The 26,969-nt window shown below is 37.7% G+C and overlaps 1 protein-coding gene across 1 annotated transcript in view; it reads right to left on the reverse strand.

The window, feature by feature from the left end:
* Nucleotides 1-26,969, reverse strand: part of TRPM7 (transient receptor potential cation channel subfamily M member 7) — a 121,508-nt gene that overhangs the window by 93,488 nt on the left and 1,051 nt on the right. The window contains exon 2 of the mRNA XM_065872746.1: nucleotides 1,410-1,489. Coding sequence (XP_065728818.1) covers nucleotides 1,410-1,489 — 80 coding nt within the window. The remainder of the gene's footprint in view (nucleotides 1-1,409; nucleotides 1,490-26,969) is intronic.

Genomic DNA, 26,969 nt, shown 5'->3' on the forward strand with positions numbered 1-26,969 from the left:
TTTTAATTTACCCTTTTAAGCTTCTTGCTATTTTTAGGTCTAAAGAAAAAGAAAAATATTAGGAAAAATATTTCTTCAATAAATACCTCAACAGGTCTTTTTCTTGAATTCTAACTACTGTCCTTTACTTAAAATTTTTTCTATTATCAAAGCCATTTTAAAGACCAAAAGACAATCAGAGATGCCAACAGAATCTCTGGTGATAGGTTTTCCACTAAGTGCTCATTATAGCTATATTTTGGCAAACAAAACCAGCAACTATTAGGTTCATATTGGTTTCTTCAGCATAAACCATAGTGTTGGGCACTCAGTAGATGCCCATTAAACCGATACACAAACTTTTTTAAGTTCTCAGTATCAGTGAATCAATTAAAAAAGAGAGCCTTAACTGTCTTTGTAATACACTAGTACGATATGGGGGAGATTAGGGATGGAACAACACTTTGAAGAAGAGGTTTTATGTTGTGAAATGTCATTAAGAACTCCAGAACACTGATATTTTGCTATGATAGCTCCTTCTCCTAATCCTAAAAGAATAATTAACAGTAAGCACAAAAGTTAACAGTAACTACAAATAATTAATAATTAAAATTTTTAATAAATAAATAGCAATATAATTTACATCTAAATTTGCGGCGAGCCGCTTCTGACCAGCAGAAAGACGAGTCACCACACGCTAGATTCTTCTCGTATCACACTTTATTGGAGTACAGCTTGGTTTCAGACAGATGGAGGGAAGACCCCAAGACTTGTTCACACTGGCTTTTTATAATGCACTATAACCCGTGGCAACCTGTGGTTGGCTGGTTAACTCAACAAGATATGTGCTGTTCACAATTTATTGGTTGCAATTCTGATCCTTCATTAGCATATTGGCTCGTCGTGGCGCATGTGTGGCACATAGCCTTTTGGGCTACTCCCTGATAAGCGTTATCTGCGACATGGCAGAACAACGGCTTCCCATGGCAGAACACCAGCTTCCCACATAAATTTCTAGAAGAGGGACTTCCTTGGTGGTCCAGTGGTAAAGAATCCGCCTTCCAATGCAGCAGACGCAGGTTCAATCCCTGGTCAGGGAACTAAGATCCCACATGCCGCGCGGCAACTAAGCCCACGCACCTCGACAAGAGAGCCCGCGCACCACAGCTACAGAGCCCATGTGCACTGGAGCCCTCACGCCACAACTAGAGACAAAAATCCCACACACTGCAACTAAAGAGAAGCCCAAGTGCCGCAACAAAGAGACCGTGCTCCGTAATGAAAGATCCTGCATGCCTCAACGAAGATCTCGTGTGCCACAATTAAGACCCAACGTAGCCAAAAATATAAGGTAGGTAGGTAGGTAAATAAATAAATTTATTTATTTATTTATTTCTAGAAGAACCCAGAAGAAAGAGAAGTATGCTTACCTGTGAGGGTCTTTTGAACTTGGTATAATGTATACACATTCCCTCTTGGTCAAAGTGCTTTCTATCCAGGATTTCTGGGACTAAAACAGAAAGTTTAAAAAAGATGGTTTATAAATTAACCAACTAATATTACAAGGAAAAATTTAATGATAAATACATTAAAATAATTTAATTCACTAAATATTTACTATATACAAACATGTTGACTGACGACAGCACACCTAAAATATTAGAATCATTCCATTTAAGTCCAGTGAGATTGAGATTACTAAATCAACAGTGCTATGCAGATACTGTGGCTTCAAATAACCAGAGAGGAGGGAAATCGAGTTTCAGCCAGAAACTTCAAGAGGGGCTGGTATGATCCTGGGAAGTGGATCATTTTAAAGCCAATTAAAAGTGACTGTCAGGGCTTCCCTGGTGGCGCAGTGGTTGAGAGTTCGCCTGCCGATGCAGGGGACACGGGTTCGTGCCCTGGTCTGGGAAGATCCCACATGCCGCAAAGCGGCTAGCCCTGTGAGCCATGGCCGCTGAGCCTGCGTGTCCTGAGCCTGTGCTCCGCAACAGGAGAGGCCACAACAGTGAGAGGCCTGCGTACCACACACACACACACACAAAAAGTGACTGTCAGATTCAACTAAAAATAAAATAAAACCTAATAATAGCTATACTCTGTTTCTAAGACAAATACCTAAAGCATAGGCCATGGAATGGCTAATGGTACAGGGATAGAAAGAGATATCAAGCAAATTCTAATCAAAAGAAAGACAATACTAAAAAAAAATACATGCTAAACATCAACAGGGATAGTGCAGGTTATTATATGATTTCAAATATCTGATTCACCAGACTACTACAACAATCTTAAATATGAATCACCAAATAAAGTAGTCTCAAAATGCATAAAGCAAAAACATCAATATGGAGAATAAGACAAATCTAGGATGACAGTGGAAGATTAACACATTTCCGTCAATTACTCTAAACCTGAAATAATTTCAAATTTAAAAGTTTTTTTAAAATTACTTTTTATACCACCACTTAAGCTTCTGCCTAGATCCCCAGACTCTGTATCCTGCTATTGGTGATTGATCAAAAAGGGATGAGGTGGACTTCCCTGGTGGCTCAGTGGTTAAGAATCCACCTGCCAATGCAGGGGACACGGGTTCGAGCCCTGGTCTGGGAAGATCCCACATGCTGCGGAGCACATAAGCCCATCCACCACAACTACTGAGCCTGCACTCTAGAGCCTGCGAGCCACAACTACTGAGCCTGCGTGCCACAACTACTGAAGCCCACACGCCTAGAGGCCATGCTCTGCAACAAGAGAAGCCACCGCAATGAGAAGCCCGTGCACAGCAACAAAGAGTAGCCCCCGCTCACTGCAACTAAAGAAAGCCCGCATGCAGCAATGAAGATCCACGGCAGCCAAAAATAAAATAAAATAAATAAATAAATTTATTTTTTAAAAAAAGGGATGAGGCATTACATACTGAGATAGGTGAAACTCCATAAATTCGGACTGAGTAGATTGAAGATCTTGAGCTTCATCCTCCACATAATATATATATTAGACATATAAACATTAAATATCTAATATATCTATAGATATAGATATATATTAAATATAGGTATTAGCACGCTCTCTCAAAATCTCTCGCCCCCATCCCCCTCTTTCTTACCAGTACAGTACAAAAAGGAAGAGCCTGTATTCCAAAAAGAAACCTCTAGGGAATTCTCTGGGGGTCCACTGGTTAGGATTCTTCTGTGCTTCCACTGCAGGGGGCATGGGTTCGATCCCTGGTTGGGGAACTAAGATCCTGCAAGCCACCACCTTCTTTTTCTAACTAAAGTCTGGTAGTATTCCTTTGAAGAATCTGCTTCCCTACATACCCCTTGGGGGGGGGGAAATAGGAATCTCTCCAGTTTTACTGTATTAGGAATACACCTAGCAAACGCAACCCTGATTCAATCCAATTCCCCATCTATTCCATAACTGCCTATATTAATATGACTATGGAAAAAAACAAAACACCACCCTCTGGTTTCACTTTAAAGCCCTGACCACAAACCTCAAATGTCCCTTCATGATGTCCAACAGTCACACCATATTTCCCTGGTCCATTTTCTCATTCTTCTGTATGATTTCACACCATCTCCTCCTCTCCTCAAACCACCAACACTCCTTCAGCATTCTTACTCTCAAGTGATGATCTACTTCCCATTTCACTCAGAAAATTGAGCAAGAAGAGAACTTCTACAAACCTCTACCACATCTGTCCACCAATGAGTATCTATACCCACACATTCTGCCTTCCTTCCTGTGACTGTGTTCCTATTTAAGTCTAATCACTCTTGTGCTCTAGACCCCATACCCTTACTAACTCTCCACCAGTTCTCCCTGATTTTTTCCCCTTCTTTATTAACTTATTCCTATCAGCACGTAACATGCTATTATTCTTCCCATTTTAAACACAACAAATTTTGCATGACTCCATTTGCCCCTCAAGCTAACACATAATGTTTCTGTCTCCATCTACAGTAAAGATCATTGGAAGAAGTGTTTCCCTCTTTTCTTCTCCTCCCATGCTTTCTAAAACCCACTCCAGTCAGACTTTCAAGGCAAGCACTCTCCTAAAATAAGTTTCAACAAGATCATCAATGGTTTTCTCTAAATCCAAAGGTCAACTTTCAGGACTCATCTTCATTGATATATCAGCAGCATTTAACAAAATCAACCATTCTTATCTTCTTAAAACATTTTCATCAGTTAGTTTGATTTTCTTCCCTTCACTGGCCACTCCATTGCTGATTTCTCCTCTTCTCAATCTTTAGACTTCTTTTTTCCAATTATATTCACTCAGACTTTGGACTTCTTTTTTCCGGTTATATTCACTCAGACTTTGGACTTTTTTTCCAGTTATAGTCATTCTTTTAGTGCTCACATCCAGTTTGCCATCAATACACTGGATAACTCTCTAATTTGTATTTCCATGTCAGATCTTTCCCTGAACTCCATGCTCACATAACCAACTGCCTACTTAACAGCTTCATTTTGATGTCTAACAGGCATCTCAAACGTAACATGGCCAAAACTGAGCTCATCTTTCACCCAAACACTATTTCTCATAAAGTCTTCCCCATCTCAGTAAATGGTAACTCTATTCTTCCAGTTGTAATTCTTTCTTTTTTTTTTTTAAAGGCAAAAATACTTCTTTTTTTTTTTTTTTTGGCTGCATGGCATGCAGGATCTTAGTTCCCCAACCAGGGATCGAACCTGTGGCCCCTGCAGTGGAAGTGTGGAATCTTAACCAATGGACCGCCAGGGAAGTCCCTTAAGGCAAAAATTTTAATGTCATCTTTGGTTTCCTCTTCTTATGTACTTCATATATAATCCCATGGCAAAACCTGTCAGCTTGCCTTCAAAACACATCCAATATCCAACCACTTCTCACACCTCCACTGCTACTATTCTGGCCCAAGCCATCATCACCTCTTGCCTGGCTTACTGCAGAAACCACTCACGCCACCCTTGCCAAAAGAAATAAAATAATCTTTTTAAAACATTTTTATTTTATTTATTTATTTTTGGTCATGCCACACAGCATATGGAATCTTAGTTCCCTGACCAGGGATCGAACCCATGGCACTTGCAATGGAAGTGCAGAGTCTTAACCACTGGACCACCAGGGAAGTCCCTAAAGTAATCCTTTTAAAATATGTCATTATGTCACTTCTCTGCTCAAAACTCTTCAGTATTTTCACATTTTACTCAAAGAAGTTTTATAAAAGCCAAAGTCCTTACAATAATCTTTAAGGTCCTAGTGCTCTGCATCTCTGCATCCTGACTCATTACTTTCATTCTATCACCTCCTTCAAGTCTTTGAGCAAACGTCACCTTTCTCAATGAGACTTACTCTATTTAGGAATGCAATCTCCATCACTCCCTACTCCCTTATGCACCTGTAGAGCAACAGAACCATCCCCAGGATCACATTTAGAGCATTCTCCTGAGAACCAAAAGATCTGGCCATGTCAGTTAGACTGCTGGTATATTATTGCTATCCTGGCCCCTTCTCCCACTCCACAACCATAGTACACTGAAGGTAGGCAGAGCATCTGGACCTGAAGACATTTATTCATGTGACTTCTGCTTGTAACTTGAAAAAAATACCATTTGGTAGGCTGCTCTGATACGTGATAACGTGAGCTTGAATTTCTACCAAAACCAACTTAACCTACTGCTTTAAACTCATGAAATTTTCATTAAGCTCCTATTATTAAAAATGCAGGGTTTAGGGGTAGCACTAAAATTATACTGTGATTTATCATTTAAAGGGTTGCTTCTCTCTTCTAGAAAAAATTGGAACTGGTTTGAGGGGGAAAAACAGATTAGTGGTTGTACTTGCTGCTATATTTTTACTGGTTGTTAAAGCAAGACAAAGATTTGTTTGGAATTTCTCCCTGTGAGCTTCTTTGCAAACAAATGGCAATGACCACAGCTCAGTCCCATGCTATGGTAATGAAGTCCACCAAAATCAGATTCTAGAACATATGCAAATAACCTACTAAAATAATGGCAATATACATGCATGAGAAGCACTCAGACTACTCCGGTATGAATTATATATATATGTTTTTAACTAAATCATTTGCAGTTCATGAGCATATGTCTGAAGCCTACAATATGAATGAAAGATGGGCAAAAAATGAACACAACATGAGCAAATTTATTAATTAACAGTGGACCTTTCTAAGGAGTTCTGTCAAAGACAACCACTTGACAAAAGAGGAAAAGGTCTTAGGGAGAACTTGGAAATATATGGGCATAGATAAATGCTATGAAATGCAATCTTGTACAGTTCACATCCTTTTTTTTTTTTTAACCTCATCTTTTTCTTGATAGGAAAACTAGAAAGAATAGAGTAGACTTAAACAACACTGTCAATCAATTTTACCTGATGGAACTTATAAAATACTCCATCCAAAATAGCATATACTGATTTAGGACTTATTTGCAAATAAGATAAAGGACTCAGAAAACTCAACATTAAAAAAAAAAATCCAATTCACAAATGGGCAAAAGACATGGAGAGACATTTCACCAAAGAGAATATGCTTACTTTACCAAATAAGTGTAAGAAAAGGTGCTCAATTTCACTGGCTATTAGGGAAATGCAAATTTAAAACTACAATGCAATACCACTTCACAACCACTAGAAAGGCTTTAATCAAAGGCTGACAATACCCAGTGCAAGCACAGATGTATAAACTGGAATCTCATACTTTACTAGTCAGAATGCAGAATGGTATAAACACTTACAAAGGAAAAGTTTGGTTGTTTACTGAAATGTTAAACATAAACTTACATATGACTCCAAGATTCCATTCCTAACTATCTTCCCCCCAAAAATGAAAACATGTCCACGCAAAGACTTGTATTTGAATGTTCTAGAAACATTATTCATAATAACCAACAAAGTGATATATCCATGCAATGATATATACTACTTAACAATAAAGAGGGACAAACTAAAGATAACACGCAACACTGCTGGACCTCAAAAACATTATGGTAATGGAAAAACCCAGACATAAGATATTATGATTTCATTTACATGAAATTTCTAGAAAGGCAAAACCACAGAAACAGTAAGTTTAGTAATTACCTGGGGCTGAGAGTGAGAGCAGGGATAAACTGCAAACAAGTAAAAGGGAACTTTGTGAGGTATCTAAAACTGGATTATGTTGGTTATAAAAGTAAATAAATTTATTAAAAACCATCAAATGAAAAAAAAAAGAAAAAAAAAAACCCACCAAATGGGGAACTCCCTGGCAGTCCACTGGATAGGACTCTGTGCTTTCACTGCCGAGAGCCTTGGTTCAATCCCTGGTTGGGGAACTAAGATCCCACGAGTCACACAGCATGGCCAAAACCAAACAAACAAAACAAAAAAACCCATCAAATGTGTATACTTAAAAACGGCAAATTTTATAGTATGAGCATTATTCCACAACAAAGCTGTTAAAAAGGCAGGGGAGGGTTACAAGACATGTAAAACAGAATGAGAAGATCAAACGTAAGTTTAATCAGAGCTCCAGAAAGAGAAAAGACAAGGTATGGGCAGAGACTTAGACATGAAAGTTAAAAGACTGTCCAAAGTCACACAGCTAGTAGTTTACCCTGACTCCAAAGCCTCTACTAGCTTTCTTTTTTTAGCTTTTTAAAAGAAATTTAAGATAAGCATTTGAAAATCATTTGATGATATGCTTTAAATAAGCACCTTTCTTACATCTTTTTTTGAAACCAATGAGTAGAAATATATTAATTACTTTCAAAAGTAGAATTCCTATGTAATCACTATGTATATAATTTTCTGAACATGGAGAAAAATAAAAAGAACAGAGAGCTAACATACCTCTCCTAAAAGGCATTGTTAATTGCTAACTACTGCTAAGCAGTATTAGCTTTTCCCCTTTTCTTTCTCCAATTCCACTCCTCAGCAACAGTCTACCCGAAGCAACTCTAACTATAGCTATTCAAACCCAAGTGGCGATAGGGATGGAAGTATCAACAGATTTCAAAATGACTGTTCTACAGCAACGAACTAATGCCCCAGTTAAGTCTAAATGCCGTCTTGTAAAACTTTGGATAGTTATTAATTGAAATACTCGTAAAAGTGAAACAAAGGTGGGCTTCCCTGGTGGCGCAGTGGTTGAGAGTCCGCCTGCCGATGCAGGGGACACGGGTTTGTGCCCCGGTCCGGGAAGATCCCACATGCCGCGGAGCGGCTGGGCCCATGAACCATGGCCACTGAGCCTGCCTGTCTGGAGCCTGTGCTCTGCAACGGGAGAGGCCACAGCAGTGAGAGGTCCGTGTACCGCAAAAAAAAAAAAAGTGAAACACAGGTATATATACTTTTCATACCTTATGCCTTCCTAATAATTGTAAATATAAACATTTTCATTGACATTTTAATTTACATACGGAAGAAAAATGAATCCCAAGTAGCATTTACCATAAGGAATCATCAGAGCTCTCTTTAGGAAAATTAATCAGGGAGGTAAGTAAAAGTAAGCTAGAGCCACTAGTCTTTTGGGGAGGGGCAATGGAAGCCTGGACTAGTAAAGGAATGGATACAACAGATAATTTCCAAATCCTTTATAGTTTAACACAATGCCTTACAAAAAAATAAACACTACAGATCAATTATTAATATAGTCCTGGTTTCTCATCCTTTCTTCAAATTCACCTCTGCAATTATTTGTCCAACAACAGACAACTCATCAGGGCCCAAAGGAACACCTTTCCCCTTAAACTGATGCTTCCTTCAACTTCCCCGCTTCTTAGAGAAGTATGGCTATACTCTAAATGGGGAATCAGTAAATTTTTTCTATTAAGAGCCAGATGGTAAATGTTTTAGGCTTTTTGAACCACATACTGTCTCCATCACCTATTCTTTGTTTTGTTTTTTAACCACTAAAAAACATAAGAACCATTCTTAGCCCAAGGCCATACAGAACAGGCCTTGGTCAGATTTGGCATACATGACATAGTTTGCCAACTCACGCTCTAAATCCCACAAAAGCTTCCCACAAAAAAATCTCACCATTCCACTGAGTCAATTCAATCTAACAAGTACGTGCCAAGCCCTTCAGATTCTTCCCCTACACTGTTTCTTGGATATTACCAATGTCCCTTCTACCAGCCCTACAATCCCAATAGATCCTTGTATTAAGAGTTGCTTTCTAGAGGAGGAACCAAGATGGCGGAGCAGAAGGATGTGCTCTCACTCCCTCTTCCGAGAACACCAAAATCACAACTAGCTGCTAGACAATCATCGACAGGAAGACACTGGAACTCACCAAAAAAGATACCCCACATCCAAAGACAAAGGAGAAGCCACAATGAGACAGTAGGAGGGGTGCAGTCACAGTAAAACCAAATCCCATAACTGGTGGGTGGGTGAATCACAGACTGGTGAACACTTATACTACAGAAGTCCACCCACTGGAGTAAAGGTTCTGAGCCCCACATCAGGCTTCCCAACCTGGGGGTCCGGCAATGGGAGGAGGAATTCCTAGAGAATCAGACTTTGAAGCCTAGGAGGAATTGATTGCAGGAGTTCGACAGGACTGGGGGAAACAGAGACTCCACTCTTGGAGGACACACACAAAGTAGTGTCCACATTGGGACCCAGGGGAAGGAGCAGTGACCCCCCAGGGTAGACTGAAAAAGACCTACCTGCTAGTGTTGGAGGGTCTCCTGCAGAGGCGGGTGTGGCTCTGTTTCACCATGGGGACAAGGACACTGGCAGCAGAAGTTCTGGGAAGTACTCCTTAGCGTGACACCTCCCAGAGTCTGCCATTAGCCCGACCAAAGACCCCAGGCAGGTTCAAAGGTTGGGTGGCCTCAGGGAGGGAACCCAGCCCCACCCATCAACAGTCAAGTGGATTAAAGTTTTACTGAGCTCTGCTCACCAGAGCAACAGTAACCTCTACCCACCACCAGTCCCTCCCTTCGAGCCTCTGAGATGGCCTCATCCACCAGAGGGCAGACAGCAGAAGCAAGAAGAACTACAGTCCTGCAGCCTGTGGAACAAAAACCACATTCACATAAAGATAGACAAGATGAAAAGGCAGAGGGCTATATACCAAATAAAGGAACAAGATAAAACCCCAGAAAAACAACTAAATGTAGTGGAGATAAGCAACCTTCCAGAAAAAGAATTCAGAATAATGATACTGAAGATGATCAAGGACCTCGGAAAAAGGATGGAGGCAAAGATCGAGAAGATGCAAGAAATGTTTAACAAAGACCTAGAAGAATTAAAGAACAAACAGAGATGAACAATACAATAACTGAAATGAAAACTACACTTGAAGGAATCAATAGCAGAATAACTGAGGCAGAAGAACGGATAAGTGACCTGGAAGACAGAATGGTGGAATTCACTGCTGCGGAACAGAATAAAGAAAAAAAAATGAAAAGAAATGAAGACAGCCTGAGAGACCTCTGGGACAACATTAGACGCAACAACATTCTCATTCTCCCAGAAGGAGAAGAGAGAGAGAAAGGACCAGAGAAAATATCTGAAGAGATTATAGTCGAAAACTTCCCTAACATGGGAAAGGAAACAGCCACCCAAGTCCAGGAAGTGCAGCGAGTCCCATACAGGATAAACCCAAGGAAAAACATGCTGAGACACATAGTAATCAAATTGGCAAAAATTAAAGACAAAGAAAAATTATTGAAAGCACCAAGGGAAAAATGACAAATAACATACAAGGGAACTCCCATAAGGTTAACAGCTGATTTCTCAGCAGAAACTCTGCAAGCCAGAAGGGAGTAGTATGAAATACTTAAAGTGACGAAGGGGAAGAACCTACAACCAAGATTACTCTACCCAGCAAGGATCTCATTTAGGTTCGATGGAGAAATCAAAAGCTTTACAGACAAGCAAAAGCTAAGAAAATTCAGCATTACTAAACCAACTCTGCAACAAATGCTAAAGGAACTTCTCTAAGTGGGAAACACAAGAGAAGAAAAGGACCTACAAAAACAAACCCAAAACAATGAAGAAAATGGTCATTGGAACATACATATCGATAATTATCTTAAACATGAATGGATTAATTGCTCCAACCAAAAGACGCAGGCTTGCTGAATGGATACAAAAACAAGACCCATCTATATGCTGTCTACAAGAGACCCACTTCAGACCTAGGGACACATACAGACAGAAAGTGAGGCGATGGAAAAAGATATTCCATGCAAATGGAAATCAAAAGAAAGCTGGAGTAGCTATACTCATATCAGATAAGATAAAATAGACTTTAAAATAAAGAATATTACAAGAGACAAGGAAGGACACTACATAATGATCAAAGGATCAATCCAAGAAGAAGATATAACAATTATAAATATATATGCATCCAACATAGGAGCACCTCAATATATAAGGCAACTGCTAACAGTTATAAAAGAGGAAATCAACAGTAACACATAATAGTGGGGGACTTTAACACTTTACTTACACAAATGGACAGATCATCCAAAAATGAAAATAAATAAGGAAACAGAAGCTTTAAATGGCACAACAGACAACAGAGATTTAATTGATATTTATAGGACATTCCATCCAAAAACAGCAGATTACACTTTCTTCTCAAGTGCGCAAGGAATATTCTCCGGGATAGATCACATCTTGGGTCACAAATCAAGCCTCAGTAAATTTAAGAAAACTGAAATCATATCAGCATCTTTTCTGACCACAACGCTATGAGATTAGAAATGAATTACAGGGGAAAAAACGAAAAAAACACAAACACATAGAGGCTAAATAATACATTACTAAATAACCAAGAGATCACTGAAGAAATCAAAGAGGAAATCAAAAAATACCTAGAGACAAATGACAATGAAAGCACAATGAATCAAAACCTATGGGATGAAGCAAAAGCAGTTCTTAGAGGGAAGTTTATAGCTATACAAGCCTACCTCAAGAAACAAGAAAAATCTCAAGTAAACAATCTAACCTTACACCTAAAGGAACTAGAGAAAGAAGAACAAACAAAACCCAAAGTTAGCAGAAGGAAAGAAATCATAAAGATCAGAGCAGAAATAAATGAAATACAAACAAAAAAACAATAGCAAAGATCAATAAAACTAAAAGCTGGTTCTTTGAGAAGATAAACAAAATTGATAAACCATTAGCCAGACTCATCGAGAAAAAGAGGGAGAGGACTCAAATCAATAAAAGTAGAAATGAAAAAGAAGTTACAACAGACACCGCAGAAATACAAAGCATCCTAAGAGACTACTACAAGCAACTCTATGCCAATCAAATGGACAACCTGGAAGAAATGGACAAATTCTTAGAAAGGTATAACCTTCCAAGACTGAACCAGGAAGAAACAGAAAATATGAACAGACCAATCACAAGTAATGAAATTGAAACCGTGAATAAAAATCTTCCAACAAACAGAAGTCCAGGACCAGATGGCTTCACAACTGAATTCCATCAAACATTTAGAGAAGAGCTAACACCCATCCTTCTCAAACTTCCAAACAATTGCAGAGGAAGGAACACTCCCAAACTCATTCTATGAGGCCACCATCACCCTGATACCAAAACCAGACAAAGACACTACAAAATAAGAAAATTACAGACCATATATCACTGATGAATATAGATGCAAAACTCCTCAACAAAATACTAGCAAACAGAATCCAACAACACATTAAAAGGATCATACACAATGATCAAGTGGGACTTATCCCAGGGATGCAGGATTCTTCAACATATGCAAATCAATCAATGTGATACACTATATTAACAAACTGTAGAATAAAAGCCATATGATTGTCTCAATAGATGCAGAAAAAGCTTTTGACAAAACTCAACACCCATTTATCATAAAAACTCTCCAGAAAGTGGGCACAGAGGGAAACTACCTCAACATAATAAAGGCCATATAGGACAAACCCACAGCAAACATCATTCTCAATGGTGAAAAACTGAAAGCATTTCCTCTCAGATCAGGAACAAGACAAGGATGTCCACTCTCACCACTATTATTCAACATAGTTTTGGAAGTCCTAGCCACGGCAATCAGAGAAGAAAAAGAAATAAAAGGAATACAAATTGGGAAAAGAAGAAGTAAAACTGTCACTGTTTGCAGATGACATGACATTATACATAGAGAATCCTAAAAATGCCACCAGAACACTACTAGACCTAATTAATGAATCTGGTAAAGTTGCAGGATACAAAATTAATGCACAGAAATCTCTTGCATTCCTATACACTAATGATGAAAAATCTGAACCAGAAATTATGGAAACAATCCCATTTACCATTGCAACAAAAAGAATAAAATACCTAGGAATAAACCTAACTAGGGAGACAAAAGACCTGTATGCAGAAAACTATAAGACACTGAGGAAAGAAATTAAAGATACCAACAGATGGAGAGATACACCATGTTCTTGGATTGGAAGAATCAATATTGTGAAAATGACTACACTACCCAAAGCAATCTACAGATTCAATGCAATCCCTATCAAATTACCAATGGCATTTTTTATGGAACTAGAACAAATCAACTTAAAATTTGTATGGAGACACAAAAGACCCCGAACAGCCAAAGCAGTCTTGAGGGAAAAAAACAGAGCCGGAGGAATCAGACTCCCTGACTTCACACTATACTACAAAGCTACAGTAATCAAGACAATATGATACTGGCACAAAAACAGAAACATAGATCAATGGAACAAGACAGAAAGCCCAGAGATAAACCCATGCACTTATGGTCAACTAATCTATGACAATGGAGGCAAGGATATACAATGGAGAAAAGACAGTCTCTTCAATAAGTGGTGCTGGGAGAACTGGACAGCTACATATAAAAGAATGAAATTAGAACACTCCCTAACACCATACACAAAAATAAATTCAAAATGGATTCCTGACCTAAATGTAAGACCGGACACTATAAAACTCTTAGAGGAAAACATAGGAAGAACACTCTTTGACATAAATCACAGCAAGATCTTTTTTGATCCACCTCCTAGAGTAATGAAAATAAAAACAGAAATAAACAAATGGGACCCAATGAAACTTCAAAGTTTTTGCACAGCAAAGGAAACCATAAACAAGACGAAAAGACAACCCTCAGAATGGGAGAAGTATTTGCAGACAAATCAATGGACAAAGGATTAATCTCCAAAATATATAAACAGCTCATGCAGCTCAATATTAAAGAAACGAACAACCCAATCCAAAAATGGGCAGAAGACCTAAATACACATTTCTCCAAAGAAGACATACAGATGGCCAAGAAGCACATGAAAAGCTGCTCAACATCACTAATTATTAGAGAAATGCAAATCAAAACTACAATGAGGTATCACCTCATACGAGTTAGAATGGCCATTATCAGAAAATCTACAAACAACAAATGCTGGAGAGGGTGTGGAGAAAAGGGAACCCTCTTGCACTGTTGGTGGTAATGTAAATTGATACAGCCACTATGGAGAACAGTATGGAGGTTCCTTAAAAAACTAAAAATAGAATTACCATATGATCCAGCAATCCCACTACTGGGCATATACCCAAAGAAAACCATAATTCAAAAAGACACATGCACCCCGATGTTCACTGCAGCACTATTTACAATAGCCAGGTCATGGAAGCAACCTAAATGCCCATCGACAGACAAATGGATAAAGAAGTTGTGGTACATATATACAATGGAATATTACTCAGCCCTAAAAAAGGAACAAAATTGAGTCATTTGTTGAGACGTGGATGGATCTAGAGACTGTCATACAGAGTGAAGTAAATCAGAAAGAGAAAAACAAATATCGTATATTAACACACATATGTGGAACCTAGAACAATGGTACAGATGAACCAGTTTGCAGGGCAGAAGTTGAGAGACAGATGTAGAGAACAAACGTATGGACACCAAGAGGGGAAAACCGCGGTGGGGTGGGGGATGGTGGTATGCTGAATTGGGCGATTGGGATTGACATGTATACACTGATGTGTATAAAACTGATGACTAATAAGAACCTGCAGTATAAAAAAAAACAAAAAAACTAATACTAAACTCTCTTTGGGTTAATTTGTATGGAAATATGTTAATATAAATGTTTCAGACATTACATGAAATTTCTAAAAATCTTGTATGTTCTGATATAATGTTATAAGTCATAATTCTAGTTATTACTTTAAAATATATATCTCAGAAATAACTAAATTTCCTTGTCAATTGCATTATTATGAACTTTCATAAAATCTTTAACCGTGGTCATTTTTAAGTCTTTTTTCATTTACAGACAGTTCTAGATGTACTCTGATGCTTTTCCAAATATGTTCCTATAAAAGGGTTTCATCTTCAAGGAATTCATGGAAAAGACTCTGACAAGTACAGGTTTCTGGTAACTGATTATAGTGCTGAACTGAATGAATAAGCATTTTCAGAACTCTAATGGAAAACTGATGAATTCATAAAAGTGCTAACAAAAGATCAAGATAAAAAAAATTAATTACATGGGACTGAGTGAACTGATTAGGATGATTATAATTTTTGTGACTTTCTGTTTGAATTAAAAAAAAAAAAAACTACCCCAGAAGGACTCAGAGGCAAAAAACATACAAATCAATTTTCACTGCAAAGTAAAGGAGCTGTTACAGTAGAGGATTACTGGACTGAATGTCAATATTATGACATAGTATGAGTGTGTTTCGTGTTTGGTAAATTGCAGTCATTGTTGCTTTTGTTGTGGTCAAAAAAATAAATAAAAATATTTTTAAAGAAAAAAAAGAGTTGCTTTCTAATGAGGTGAAAAAAGAGGTGGGGCTAAAGAGTTTTAGATGTAGATTAACAAAAGTTATTTTTCCTGCAGGTATCCTATAGCTGATAGTCACATATCCCAGCTGATAACTGCAAATCCTTCCCAATGACTGGTTTCTGCAATTTTTGAAATTCTGAGTTTCTGCTCTGCCATCAGGTATCCAATCAAATGTACCCTGGATTACAAATATATGTATATTTATATTCCCGATTTTATACTTCTTTTGCTAGACTGTATTACTGACTTTTACCAAAAGGTGGCACACTACAAACACAAATCTGAAAATTCCTAAACTTAGGAACTTTTACTAGGTAAAGTAAAAACTAACTATATCCACAGAACATTAGCAAAAGAGGGAAACTTAGGGATCACTTAGTGATCTTCAGTGGTTAAAGAGCACAGATTCTGGAGTCAGATTAACCTGTTAGAATTCTAGCTTTGTTGTTTATACTGTCGATGCAACCTTAAGCAAGTTTCTGAACTTGTACCCTCACCTATAATATAGAAAAATAACAGTACCTAATTCACAATGTTGCTCTGAAGACTACGGTCCATGTTTTAGCAAAATGCCACACACACAGTCATATTTCAACAACTCTTCAAAATTCAGTTATAAATTCTTCCTATCTGTCTCCTAGCAATAAGGGACACATATGCTATAAATAAACCTTCTAACCACATACTACTCTTCAAACAAGTCAGTAATAGCACATCCTTCTTGCCTATATGCTGAGAACAAAAATTGGGGGAAAAAAAGATTGCTCTAAAAATTCTACTTTCAAGGTAACATGTGAAAATCACTCTATTTTTACAACTAAATACACTCTATGGTTCTATATATTAATATTAGAAAGGAGCTTCCAGCTATGGAGGTTCTACTGGATTAACCCTCCCACAGATAACCATAAACTCTGGACAAAATAAAAATTAACAACAACAAAAAAAAACAACTACTTAATGGCACTGGAGAGGCAACCAAAAGCAAGCAGAAATCAGATGAAGTCTGTACTTAGGATAAAGGGACAGCACTGAGCGAGTTTCCCATTTTTTGCCTAAGACAGGCCCCATTCCACATCTACTAAGTAGCTAAAACTCCAATAGAAATCCCACAGTCTTACTCGCTTGAAGAACCAGAACAGCAACTTCAAGGTGACAACAGCAGCTGGAAAGTGATGGGAAAAGTGACTCTGCAAAGGACAGAGTCACAGAAAGGGAAGCTTAAATGCTGCACAATAACTGTTCAAATCTAGCTGACCCATGAAGTACGTACACATGGGGCAGATTTCAAGCATGTCAGTTAAGAATAAAATAACTGAACAGATATTTTTGCTGCCCACCGAAGGAGACACAGTTTGGAATTTGAGTACAGTCAAGTTAATCAACTACTATCCTAGTCTGCTTTGACTGCTGTAACAAATACTGGAAGACTTAACTGTGGTTTCAACAACCAAAATTCATTTTCTCACTTCTAGAGACTGGAATCCAAGATTAAGGTGCTAGTAAGGTCTGTGTCTGGTGAGAGCCCCCTCCTTGGGTTGCAGACAGCTGTCTTTTCACTGTGTCGGGGAGAGGGAGCAAGCTCTCTGGTGTCTCTTCATATAAGGACCCTACCTTCATCACCTCATCTAACTCTAATTACCTCCACAAAGCCCCATCTTTAAATACCATCAACACTGAATTCTGGGAAGACACAAACATTCAGTCCATAACAACTACTTTAAAAAACAATATCAGTAGTCTTCAGAGGACTATAACAGAACCCAGAGTCTCTCCAAGGTAACATTCACAACACCTATGATAACAATCCAAAATTACCAGATATAAGAAGAAACAGGAAAATGTGACCCATACTCAAGAGAAAAGGCAATCAAATTAAGAGGAAGTTTGCCTATTAATAAAATGCAATAGCTTAAAAAAGTTAAATGACACTACAGATCTAGAAATTTTGAGTTACATGATAATTTTGTACATAGGTCAACATGCCTGCCAGCAACAGCACAATGACAAAGAAAAATTAAGGCTAGCCTGAAGCAAAATGTTGAAAACAGCTGGCACTCTTTGACTTCCTCTGTCAGAGTCCTATTTATTTGATCTCCTGGCACTCCCACAGGCCCTTACGCTAGAGTTCTGCTCTTGTGCTTAATTGGCTGCCAACCACTTAACTAATTAATAATTACATATTACTGATAATTCAAATGTGAACCCTCTGAACAGGTTTTAAAGACACTGTTGAAAAGCTTCTGTGGAATGATAAACAGTTGGGGAAGTTTTATATATTAAAAAATAAACAGGGCTTCCCTGGTGGCGCAGTGGTTGAGAGTCTGCCTGCCGATGCAGGGGACACGGGTTCATGCCGTGGTCTGGGAAGATCCCACATGCAGCGGAGCGGCTGGGCCCGTGAGCCATGGCCGCTGAGCCTGCATGTCCGGAGCCTGTGCTCCGCAACGGGAGAGGCCACAACAGTGAGAGGCCCGCGTACCGCAAAAAAAAATAATAATAAAAATAAATAAATAAACAGAATCAGATTCAGACCATGACTATGTTTGTAAAGAGTCCAACTACTATAACCCATCTTATTTTCTGTTGGTTTTGCTGTCCTGCTGACCTCGTGGAGGTTGCTACCCTGACTGCTTACCAGCCCAATACTGCCCTCAATTTAAGGGATAGAAAATGTTTGATAAAGATAAGTATGAGCAGTTGCCATCATGCCATACCATGGAGTCCAAGACATTAAATAACTGAAGGCTAGACATTGAGTCTAAAAAGTGACCAACCTCCATTTAGCTCAAACAGCAGTAATTTTTTCCTCAGGTATTCCTGATAAAGTCTTACCCAGAATAATTCATTTTTACCATAAAGAATTATTATTAAAATGAAAAGGGATCAAAATTCATCATTTTAGGAGAAAAAAAGATAAGTATGTTGGCAAAAAAAAAAAAATTAAATTTCTTACACTAACTCAAGAAATTTTACCAGACTCCTAAGATTGCTAAAAAATCCAAATAAATATATTGACACAAAAGACAAACAGAACAACTGAGTAAATCACTTAGAAACTTGCACTTAAGGAAACTTGGTGTGTGACAGACACAGCAATACAAATCAGGAGATAATACCAATATACTATATGTATATGAACTATCACACTAGAATTCAAAATGAATACTAGATGGGTTAATAAAGTCATAACTTTAAAACTTCTACCAAAAAATAAATAACTCTATAACCTCAAGATAAGAAAAAGCACGTGCTATAAAGAAAATACTGATAAATTATTACACTAAAATTAAAAACCAATGTACACCAACAACCCAAAAATAAGTAAATAGCCCACCATTAACAAAGTAAAAATTTTTTTTTTTTTTTTTTTTTTTTTTTTTGCGGTATGTGGGCCTCTCACTGCTGTGGCCTCTTCCGTTGCGGAGCACAGGCTCCGGACGCGCAGGCTCAGCGGCCATGGCTCACGGGCCCAGCCGCTCCGCGGCATGTGGGATCTTCCCGGACCGGGGCATGAACCCGTGTCCCCTGCATCGGCAGGTGGATTCTCAACCACTGCGCCACCAGGGAAGCCCCAAAGTAAAAATTTTAAAAGCTAGAGACTGAAGAAGGTATTTGTAGCTCATAAAACAAAAACAAACAAACAAAACACAAAAATTAGTATCCAGAATACATAAAGAACTTCTAGAAGTAAATAATAAAAAAGAAAAAGATAATCCATTAGAAAACTGAGCAAAGCAATTCATCAAAGAGGAGGTAACCATAGCCAAAAACTTGTAACCTGAAATGATACACAACATTATCGGTGGACAGGGACATGCAAATTAAAACAATGAGGAACTACTACACATTCATGAATCTGGCAAAATAAAAGAACCGCATCAAAAGTGCTGGCAAAGGCGTTGGGGGAAAAAAAAGAATTCTCATATACTTCTAGAGGGAGTGGACACTGCACAACTACTTTGGTCAACACTTTGGCAATATCTACAAAGATGAAGATGCACCTACCCTATGACCCAGCAATTCTACGTCTAGATATATACTTCCTAGAAAAATTCTCACATGTGTACATAAGGCGATACATATAAGAATGTTACATCATTATTTGTAAAAAACCTGGAAACAACCTAAATGCCCAATAACAGTAAAATGGACAACATACAGCATATTCCTATCGTGGAATAATATATAGCAGCTGAAAGGGATAAACTAAACCTTACATGTATCAACATGAATTAATCTCCAAAACCGAATGTTCATTAAAAAGAAAATAAAGAGGTCTTCCCTGGTGGCGCAGTGGTTGAAAGTCCGCCTGCCGATGCAGTGGACACAGGTTTGTGCCCCGGTCCAGGAAGATTCCGCATGCTGCGGAGCGGCTGGGCCCATGAGCCATGGCCACTGAGCCTGCGTGTCCGGAGCCTGTGCTCCGCAATGGGAGAGGCCACAACAGTGAGAGGCCAAAAAAAAAAAAAAAAGCTATAAGGATATACTGTTCAGCACAGGAAATATATCCTGTATTTAATAATAACTTTATTTTTTTAATATCTTTATTGAAGTATAATTACTTTACAATGTTGTGTTAGTTTCTGTTGTACAACAAAGTGAATCAGACATAAATGTACATATATCCCCATATCCCGGCTTATAATAACTGTAAATGGAGTATAATCTATAAAAATATTGAATCACTATGTTGTACACCTGAAACTAATATTGTATATCAATTATATTTCAATAAAAAAAGAAAACGAAAAAAAGATCCATAAAAAGATGTACATAATTCTATATATATCAAACATAGAAATACCAAAAGACCACTATATAGTATACAGACTCTTGGTAACAACATTACAAAAGCATCCAAAGGAACAATAAAGGCTAAATTTAGGATAAAAGTTATGTCTGAAAAAGTAGAAAGTGGAATGGGATTTTGATGGGGTACATCAAATTTTGTCTGTAATATTTTATTTCTTAAGCTGGGTGATAAGCACTGTCTGCTATATTATGATCTACACACCTGAATTCCATAACAAAAAAAACCAGCAAAGAACTCAAATTATATACATTTATTTTAAAATATTATGTACTTTCAGTCAAATAGTATACAATTTAAATTCTGCACCTTTTTTCCTGGCTCCTTATTACCTAATATTTTTTCAAAAGCAACAGCATCTGTCGAATTAAATGGATCTATCACATATACCTAATTCAATGACCATTGATTGATATGTTTTCAGATGATACCACAAAAATTAATCTGAAAAAGAGAAATCTAAAGAAGTATTGGACATTCTCTATTACAAATCTTGAGCCTTCATATTGGAGTAAACCATAACAACCTATTCTCTGTCCCTGAGTAGTGTGATGATACTTTGTTGATACACTCATTATAGGCATCTATAGTTTTTATTAATGAGTTCTACCTATAACAAAATCTATTTAGTTTAGTTAATGACTTTTCCAATCTATTAAGGATTCCCTCAGAATAGTAAATCTCTGCACTTCGTCAAAATACCATGTAAACATCTGAGTTATAAATAACCTATCCTAAAGTTATTACATAGAAATTTGGTAGTAAAGGAAATTCTACTAAGCTTTACAGCATTTAAAGAATATATGGTACGACAAAATTTTTTTAAAGGTGACACATCTTTTTTTTTTTTTAAAGGATGCACCTTGCCTTTATTGAAGAGTATTTAAAGAATTCAGTAGCTTACTTCGTATTTTTTTTTAACATCTTTATTGGGGTATAATTGCTTTACAATGGTGTGTTAGTTTCTGCTTCATAACAAAGTGAATCAGTTATACATATACATATGTTGCCATATCTCTTCCCTCTTGCATCTCCCTCCCTCCCACCCTCCCTATCCCACCGCTCCAGGTGGTCACAAAGCACCAAGCCGATATCCCTGTGCCATGCGGCTGCTTCCCACTAGCTATCTACCTTACGTTTGTTAGTGTATATATGTCCATGACTCTCTCTCGCCCTGTCACCCTTCCCCCTCCCCATATCCTCAAGTCCGTTCTCCAGTAGGTCTGTGTCTTTATTCCTGTCTTACCCCTAGGTTCTTCATGACATTTTTTTTTCTTAAATTCCATATATATGTGTTAGCATGCGGTATTTGTCTTTTTCTTTCTGACTTACTTCACTCTGTATGACAAACTCTAGGTCTATCCACCTCATTACAAATAGCTCAATTTCGTTTCTTTTCATGGCTGAGTAATATTCCATTGTATGTACTACTCAGCCATAAATGACACATCTTTTTAAATGACCTTAACTTTTTTACTTAACAGTAACACCTGTCATCTGACATCTCGCTAATAAAGATCCTTCTCCAGGTTTCTATAATTTGGCAAGTCAACACCTACTTTTCCACTTATAAGCCTTATGACCTCTGGTGAGTGGTTCTGCTTCTCTGTTCTTTATACAAATAATGGAGGGCGGAAAAAGTGTCTACTTCATAATGGAGTCTTGAGAGTGATATATGTAACTGATATATGTAAAGCATTTAGAACGATGGCCACAAAATGCTAATACATGTTAGCTAATATTGTGAAAATTTGTCTAAAGCCTATAACACACTTTGTTTAGTCAGGAGTACCTTCTGGGTAGAGCACCTTCCAGGTACTGGGTATGGTAAATTATACTTAAAAACAAGGAAGACTGCTAGTTCACATACTGAGGGGTAATTTACAGTCCCATCTTTCTATTCTAGTTAATGTTTCTCCAGTCTCCTCCTTATAGTAATAGTCTGCTTCCCAGATAACTTTCCTTCTATCATTCCTAATGTACTACCAAACTGTCAGAGAAAAGTAGGTAACTAAGCCTATTAAATTTCACTTTGCACATATTTTTCAACCACTAAACTCTGGGCTTAAGGGTGCTATATTTCTGATAATGGCTTGGCTCAAAAGCTTTTTTTCTTTCTATGAGGAGTTGAGTTTCCAAAGGATGAAGTTTTCAGAAGTCTGGCAGCTGGGATAGTTGAGGTGTTAAGTTATTAACATGTTTTCATGACGCAAGGAGGGACAAATAGTGTTTCACAGACTTTAATCCTAGTACCGCTCCTGAGGTGAAGTAGAAAAAAGATTACCATCTGCCTTTCACAGAGTAACAGTGACACTCATAAAAGAGTGTGACTTGGCAAAGATGCTTAGGTGAACAGGCAAGTCTATCAATTTCAAAGAACTGCTTACCGCCATACACCAAAATTTCTTCAACAGGGTTCTAAAACCTTTAGTCAGGAAACTAAACACATATTCCCCCAAAAGATCCAGAGTAATTTTCTAAATCCTAGGTGAACCGAACCAAAGGGTCAACAAAATATCTAAAAGTAGTAACTTAATTCAAATTAAACCAACATTTTTATAAAGATAAACTAGAAGAGGTCCAATTCTCCAAGTCACACATTTCACTTATATTCAAACTAATCTAATAATTACAAAGTCCCTTCTAAGAGTGACACACATCTAAGTGTTTTTATACCAATTCATATAAGTGACTCAGTTCAAATTCCCATAGATAGCCAAATGTTCCTCATGTTCTAAACTAATCTCAACCACTCTGAACTTTGCCTCCAGGCAACAAACTTAAAACAGGCATTTAAAGAGCAGTCTCTTAAAAAAAAACAAAACAAAAAAACATTGTAAAATTTAATCATATGCTGAAAGGTTCCCCCAAAAAGAAAGGAGAAACAGAAACCCAGAGTGAAATAACTGAGCAATGGCAATAATCATCAATTGCTACTATTATGTGAATGTATGATGGGGAACTTCACAACTCAAAGATCAGGCAGCTGACAACACCAACCCACTGGTCAATCTTAACATCAAAAAAAGAAAAACAACCAGACAGCATGTGCCTCTTAATGTAATGCAATAAAAACTACACAGCACTACCTGTGAAGCAGTCTTGCCAAAACATCCAACTAGAATCTCATAGAGTCTTTAGATTAACCACTCGTTCACAGGAAATACAGAGGAGAAAGGAACATGTTACAGGATGCTATACGGATACATTCAACAAAATCCAAACTGGGAAATTCTACAGGGCAAATGATCTGGATTTTTTTTTCATTAAATAAATGTTAAATGACAAGACCAAAAAAGCAGGGGGAGGGGATACAAGAGACTGAGATTTATCAACCAAATGCTGTGTGGACTTCTTTGGCTCCTGATTCAAACAAACCAACTGGGGAAAAAAACATAAGAAAATTAAGGAAATATACTGAATATTTAATGATATCAAAGAATTATTAACTTTAGGTGTGCTAATAGTACTGTGGATATGTTAAAGTTTTAGAGATAAACATAATGAAGTACCTGTAGATGGAACATGTCTGAGATTTGCTTTTAAATTATCCAGTTGAGGAGGAATGAGAGGGATAATAGCACAAACAATATTCACATGTTTCAAACTGTTGAAAAGGGTCATGGGTATATGGTGATTCATTTTACTATTATACCTTTGTAAGTTTGAAATCTCCCACATTAGAATGTTAAAGAAAGAGATTATCAGAGTACTGTATCAAAAATATCTATGGTTGGCAAAACTCTCAAACTTAAATTTTAGAAGTGTTTGCTTCAATAGACCTTCATTTAAAAATCAAAACCAGGGACTTCCCTGGTGGCAGAGTGGTTGGGAATCCACCTGCCAATGCAGGGAACAAGAGTTCAAGCCCTGGCCCGGGAGGATCCCACATGCCACGGAGCAGCTAGGCCCATGCGCAACAACTACTGAGCCTGCACTCTAGAGCCCGCGAGCCACAATTGCTGAAGCCCGCATGCCTAGAGCCCATGCTCTGCAACAAGAGGCCACCGCAGTGAGAAGCCCGTGCACTGCAACGAAGAGTAGCCCCCCCACCCCCCGCTCACTGCAACCATAGAAAGCCCGCGCAGCCATGAAGACCCAATGCAGCTATAAATAAATAAATTTGTAAAAAAAAAAAAATCGAAGTCAAAAATACAATTTTAAGTACTGCCCTTAAGTATTATATTTGCACATATTAAGTAATGACTTCAACTATTACATGTTTTCATTTTATGTCTGGTTCTTCTTACTGACATTTGCTAACACACACACACACACACACCTCCTCCAAAGGAACCAAGCTCTAAATATTCTAACGCCTAAACATCTCAATCAGTTCCTTCTTTTCTTCTACTACTTCTTTACGTCAAGCCCTAAATATTTTGGTCAGTCTTGCTACAGCCTCCTTATGGACTCTCTTTTCAGCTTAAACACACAGCAAGTCACCCTCCATACTGATTCCTTCAGTGGACCCCTCATCTCCAGAATAAAATCCAAACTTCTTTGCATAACATACATTGCCCTCAGAAATCTGGTCCCTGCCTAGCTTTATAACACTCCCAGACTAGTACCCCATATATCATCCCATACTCCACTCTTTCTAAACTACATACAGTACTTGTACAACAGATCTTAAGATAAATTATGGATGCTCTTTTTTTTTTTTTTTTGGCCACACTGCACAGCTTTCAGGATCTTAGCTCCCCGACCAGGGGTCGAACTCAGGCCCTCAGCAGTGAAAGCGCCGAGTCCTAAACACTGGACCAGGGATTTCCCTGGATGCTCTTCTCTTCTAAAGCTCAGTTCCCTTAGACTAAAACCACCAATACCAAATTCTACATACCTTCTATCTCCAGGTTAATTAATTCCTATTGCCTCTACGACACTCACTTCTCCTATCAGCTCCTTTGCAAGCCTAATCAGACTTTCCTTTCTCTCTCCCTGACTACCCTATACATTCAAAGTAATCTATGCAGTAATATCAAACTACCTTTTTGCTTTTTGCATATCTATACTGCCCTTCAAGACAGAGTATCACAGAGCCTGCTAGACACTAAATGTTCGTTTTGTGATGTATGCATCTCCCATTGACAACAGACAGGTAGTTCTTTTATAAATAACTGGAATGTAAGCGGTTTGAAAGTGGGAAACTTGTCTAACACATCTTTGCCACTCCAGTGCTTGGAATATATTAAACACTGTTTACCAAATGAATGAAACAAATATTTCTAATAGCCATGGTTTTTAATTTTGTAACAAAATTTATTCCACTGCAGTTTTCCTTGTGTTTCTTGGTATTTTATTTGTTTTGTGTTGTTTTCTGGTCTCTTGGCTGATTAGTTTTAAAGCAAAGGCCTTAAACAAGAGTTTACAATAAGAATTATACAGTGTAGCTACAACATACTTAGGGAAACTTTCAGGTCACAGTGTTTACCTTAAAGTTGAGGAGGCTCAACGAATTATCATTATTGGAGAACCTCAGTATTAGGTTATCCTAAGGTTTCACTGTAATTTAATTGGAAATTGTAGGGAAAAAATCACAAAACTCAATAGCAGTCAGGACCCAAGCAACGTAAAAAATAAAATCAGATTCTTAATTTCAAATTTTAAAATGAAAAATTCTCCCTGTAGAAACAACAATACTGCATACAAACTTTGTTTCGGAGGCGGGGGGTGCATCTGCTACAAAAATGGAAAACAAACACAAGAGAAACTCTGACCACGTCAATTTTTGAAGGCTAGATTTCAAAGTGTGTAGATAGCGACATTAAGAGGCTGAACTTAACAGCACCTGAGGTAAGACTAAGAAATTGACTTTCACTAGAATGTCACTAGAAACAAAGTCATCTGGTTGCTTTAAGCAAACAGTAGGAAGCAATGGCTTTTAAGATGATGAATCGTCTTCATTTCCATTTTCTAACGTATCTAAATTTTTTTCTAAATACTTAAATGGCATGTTCAAATGTATGCTATTTACCATATAAAAAAAGGAAAACTAGACACATCACTGAACAGTATTAATGGTTTGCTTTTTTTTTAATGAAAGGCACTTTGATTCAACTTCCCCCCCCCAAAATAGATTCCCTTAAAATCCACTTAAGTAATAAATGTTAAAATTTAGCGTCGGTAGAGGAACTTAACAAATCCTTCTTTTAAAAATTACGAAAAAAGGTAAAATGACGTTTTTATTGACTTTACCGAAAAATGTGGAAAATAATGGAAAGGTGTACTATTTATTCAAAGCATAACTACTTTCGTGGTTTCAATTTGTATGGTACTTGAATTAGTTTCTAGAGAAAAGTAAACCTGCCAGACTCCAGCAGAGAGAGAATTGTTTGCATGAAGCCTATCTAGTTCAACTACTGACCAGGAATACCTACCCGCT

This window comes from Phocoena phocoena, chromosome 2, assembly GCF_963924675.1.
Source record: "Phocoena phocoena chromosome 2, mPhoPho1.1, whole genome shotgun sequence".
NCBI classification, from domain to species: Eukaryota; Metazoa; Chordata; class Mammalia; order Artiodactyla; family Phocoenidae; genus Phocoena; species Phocoena phocoena.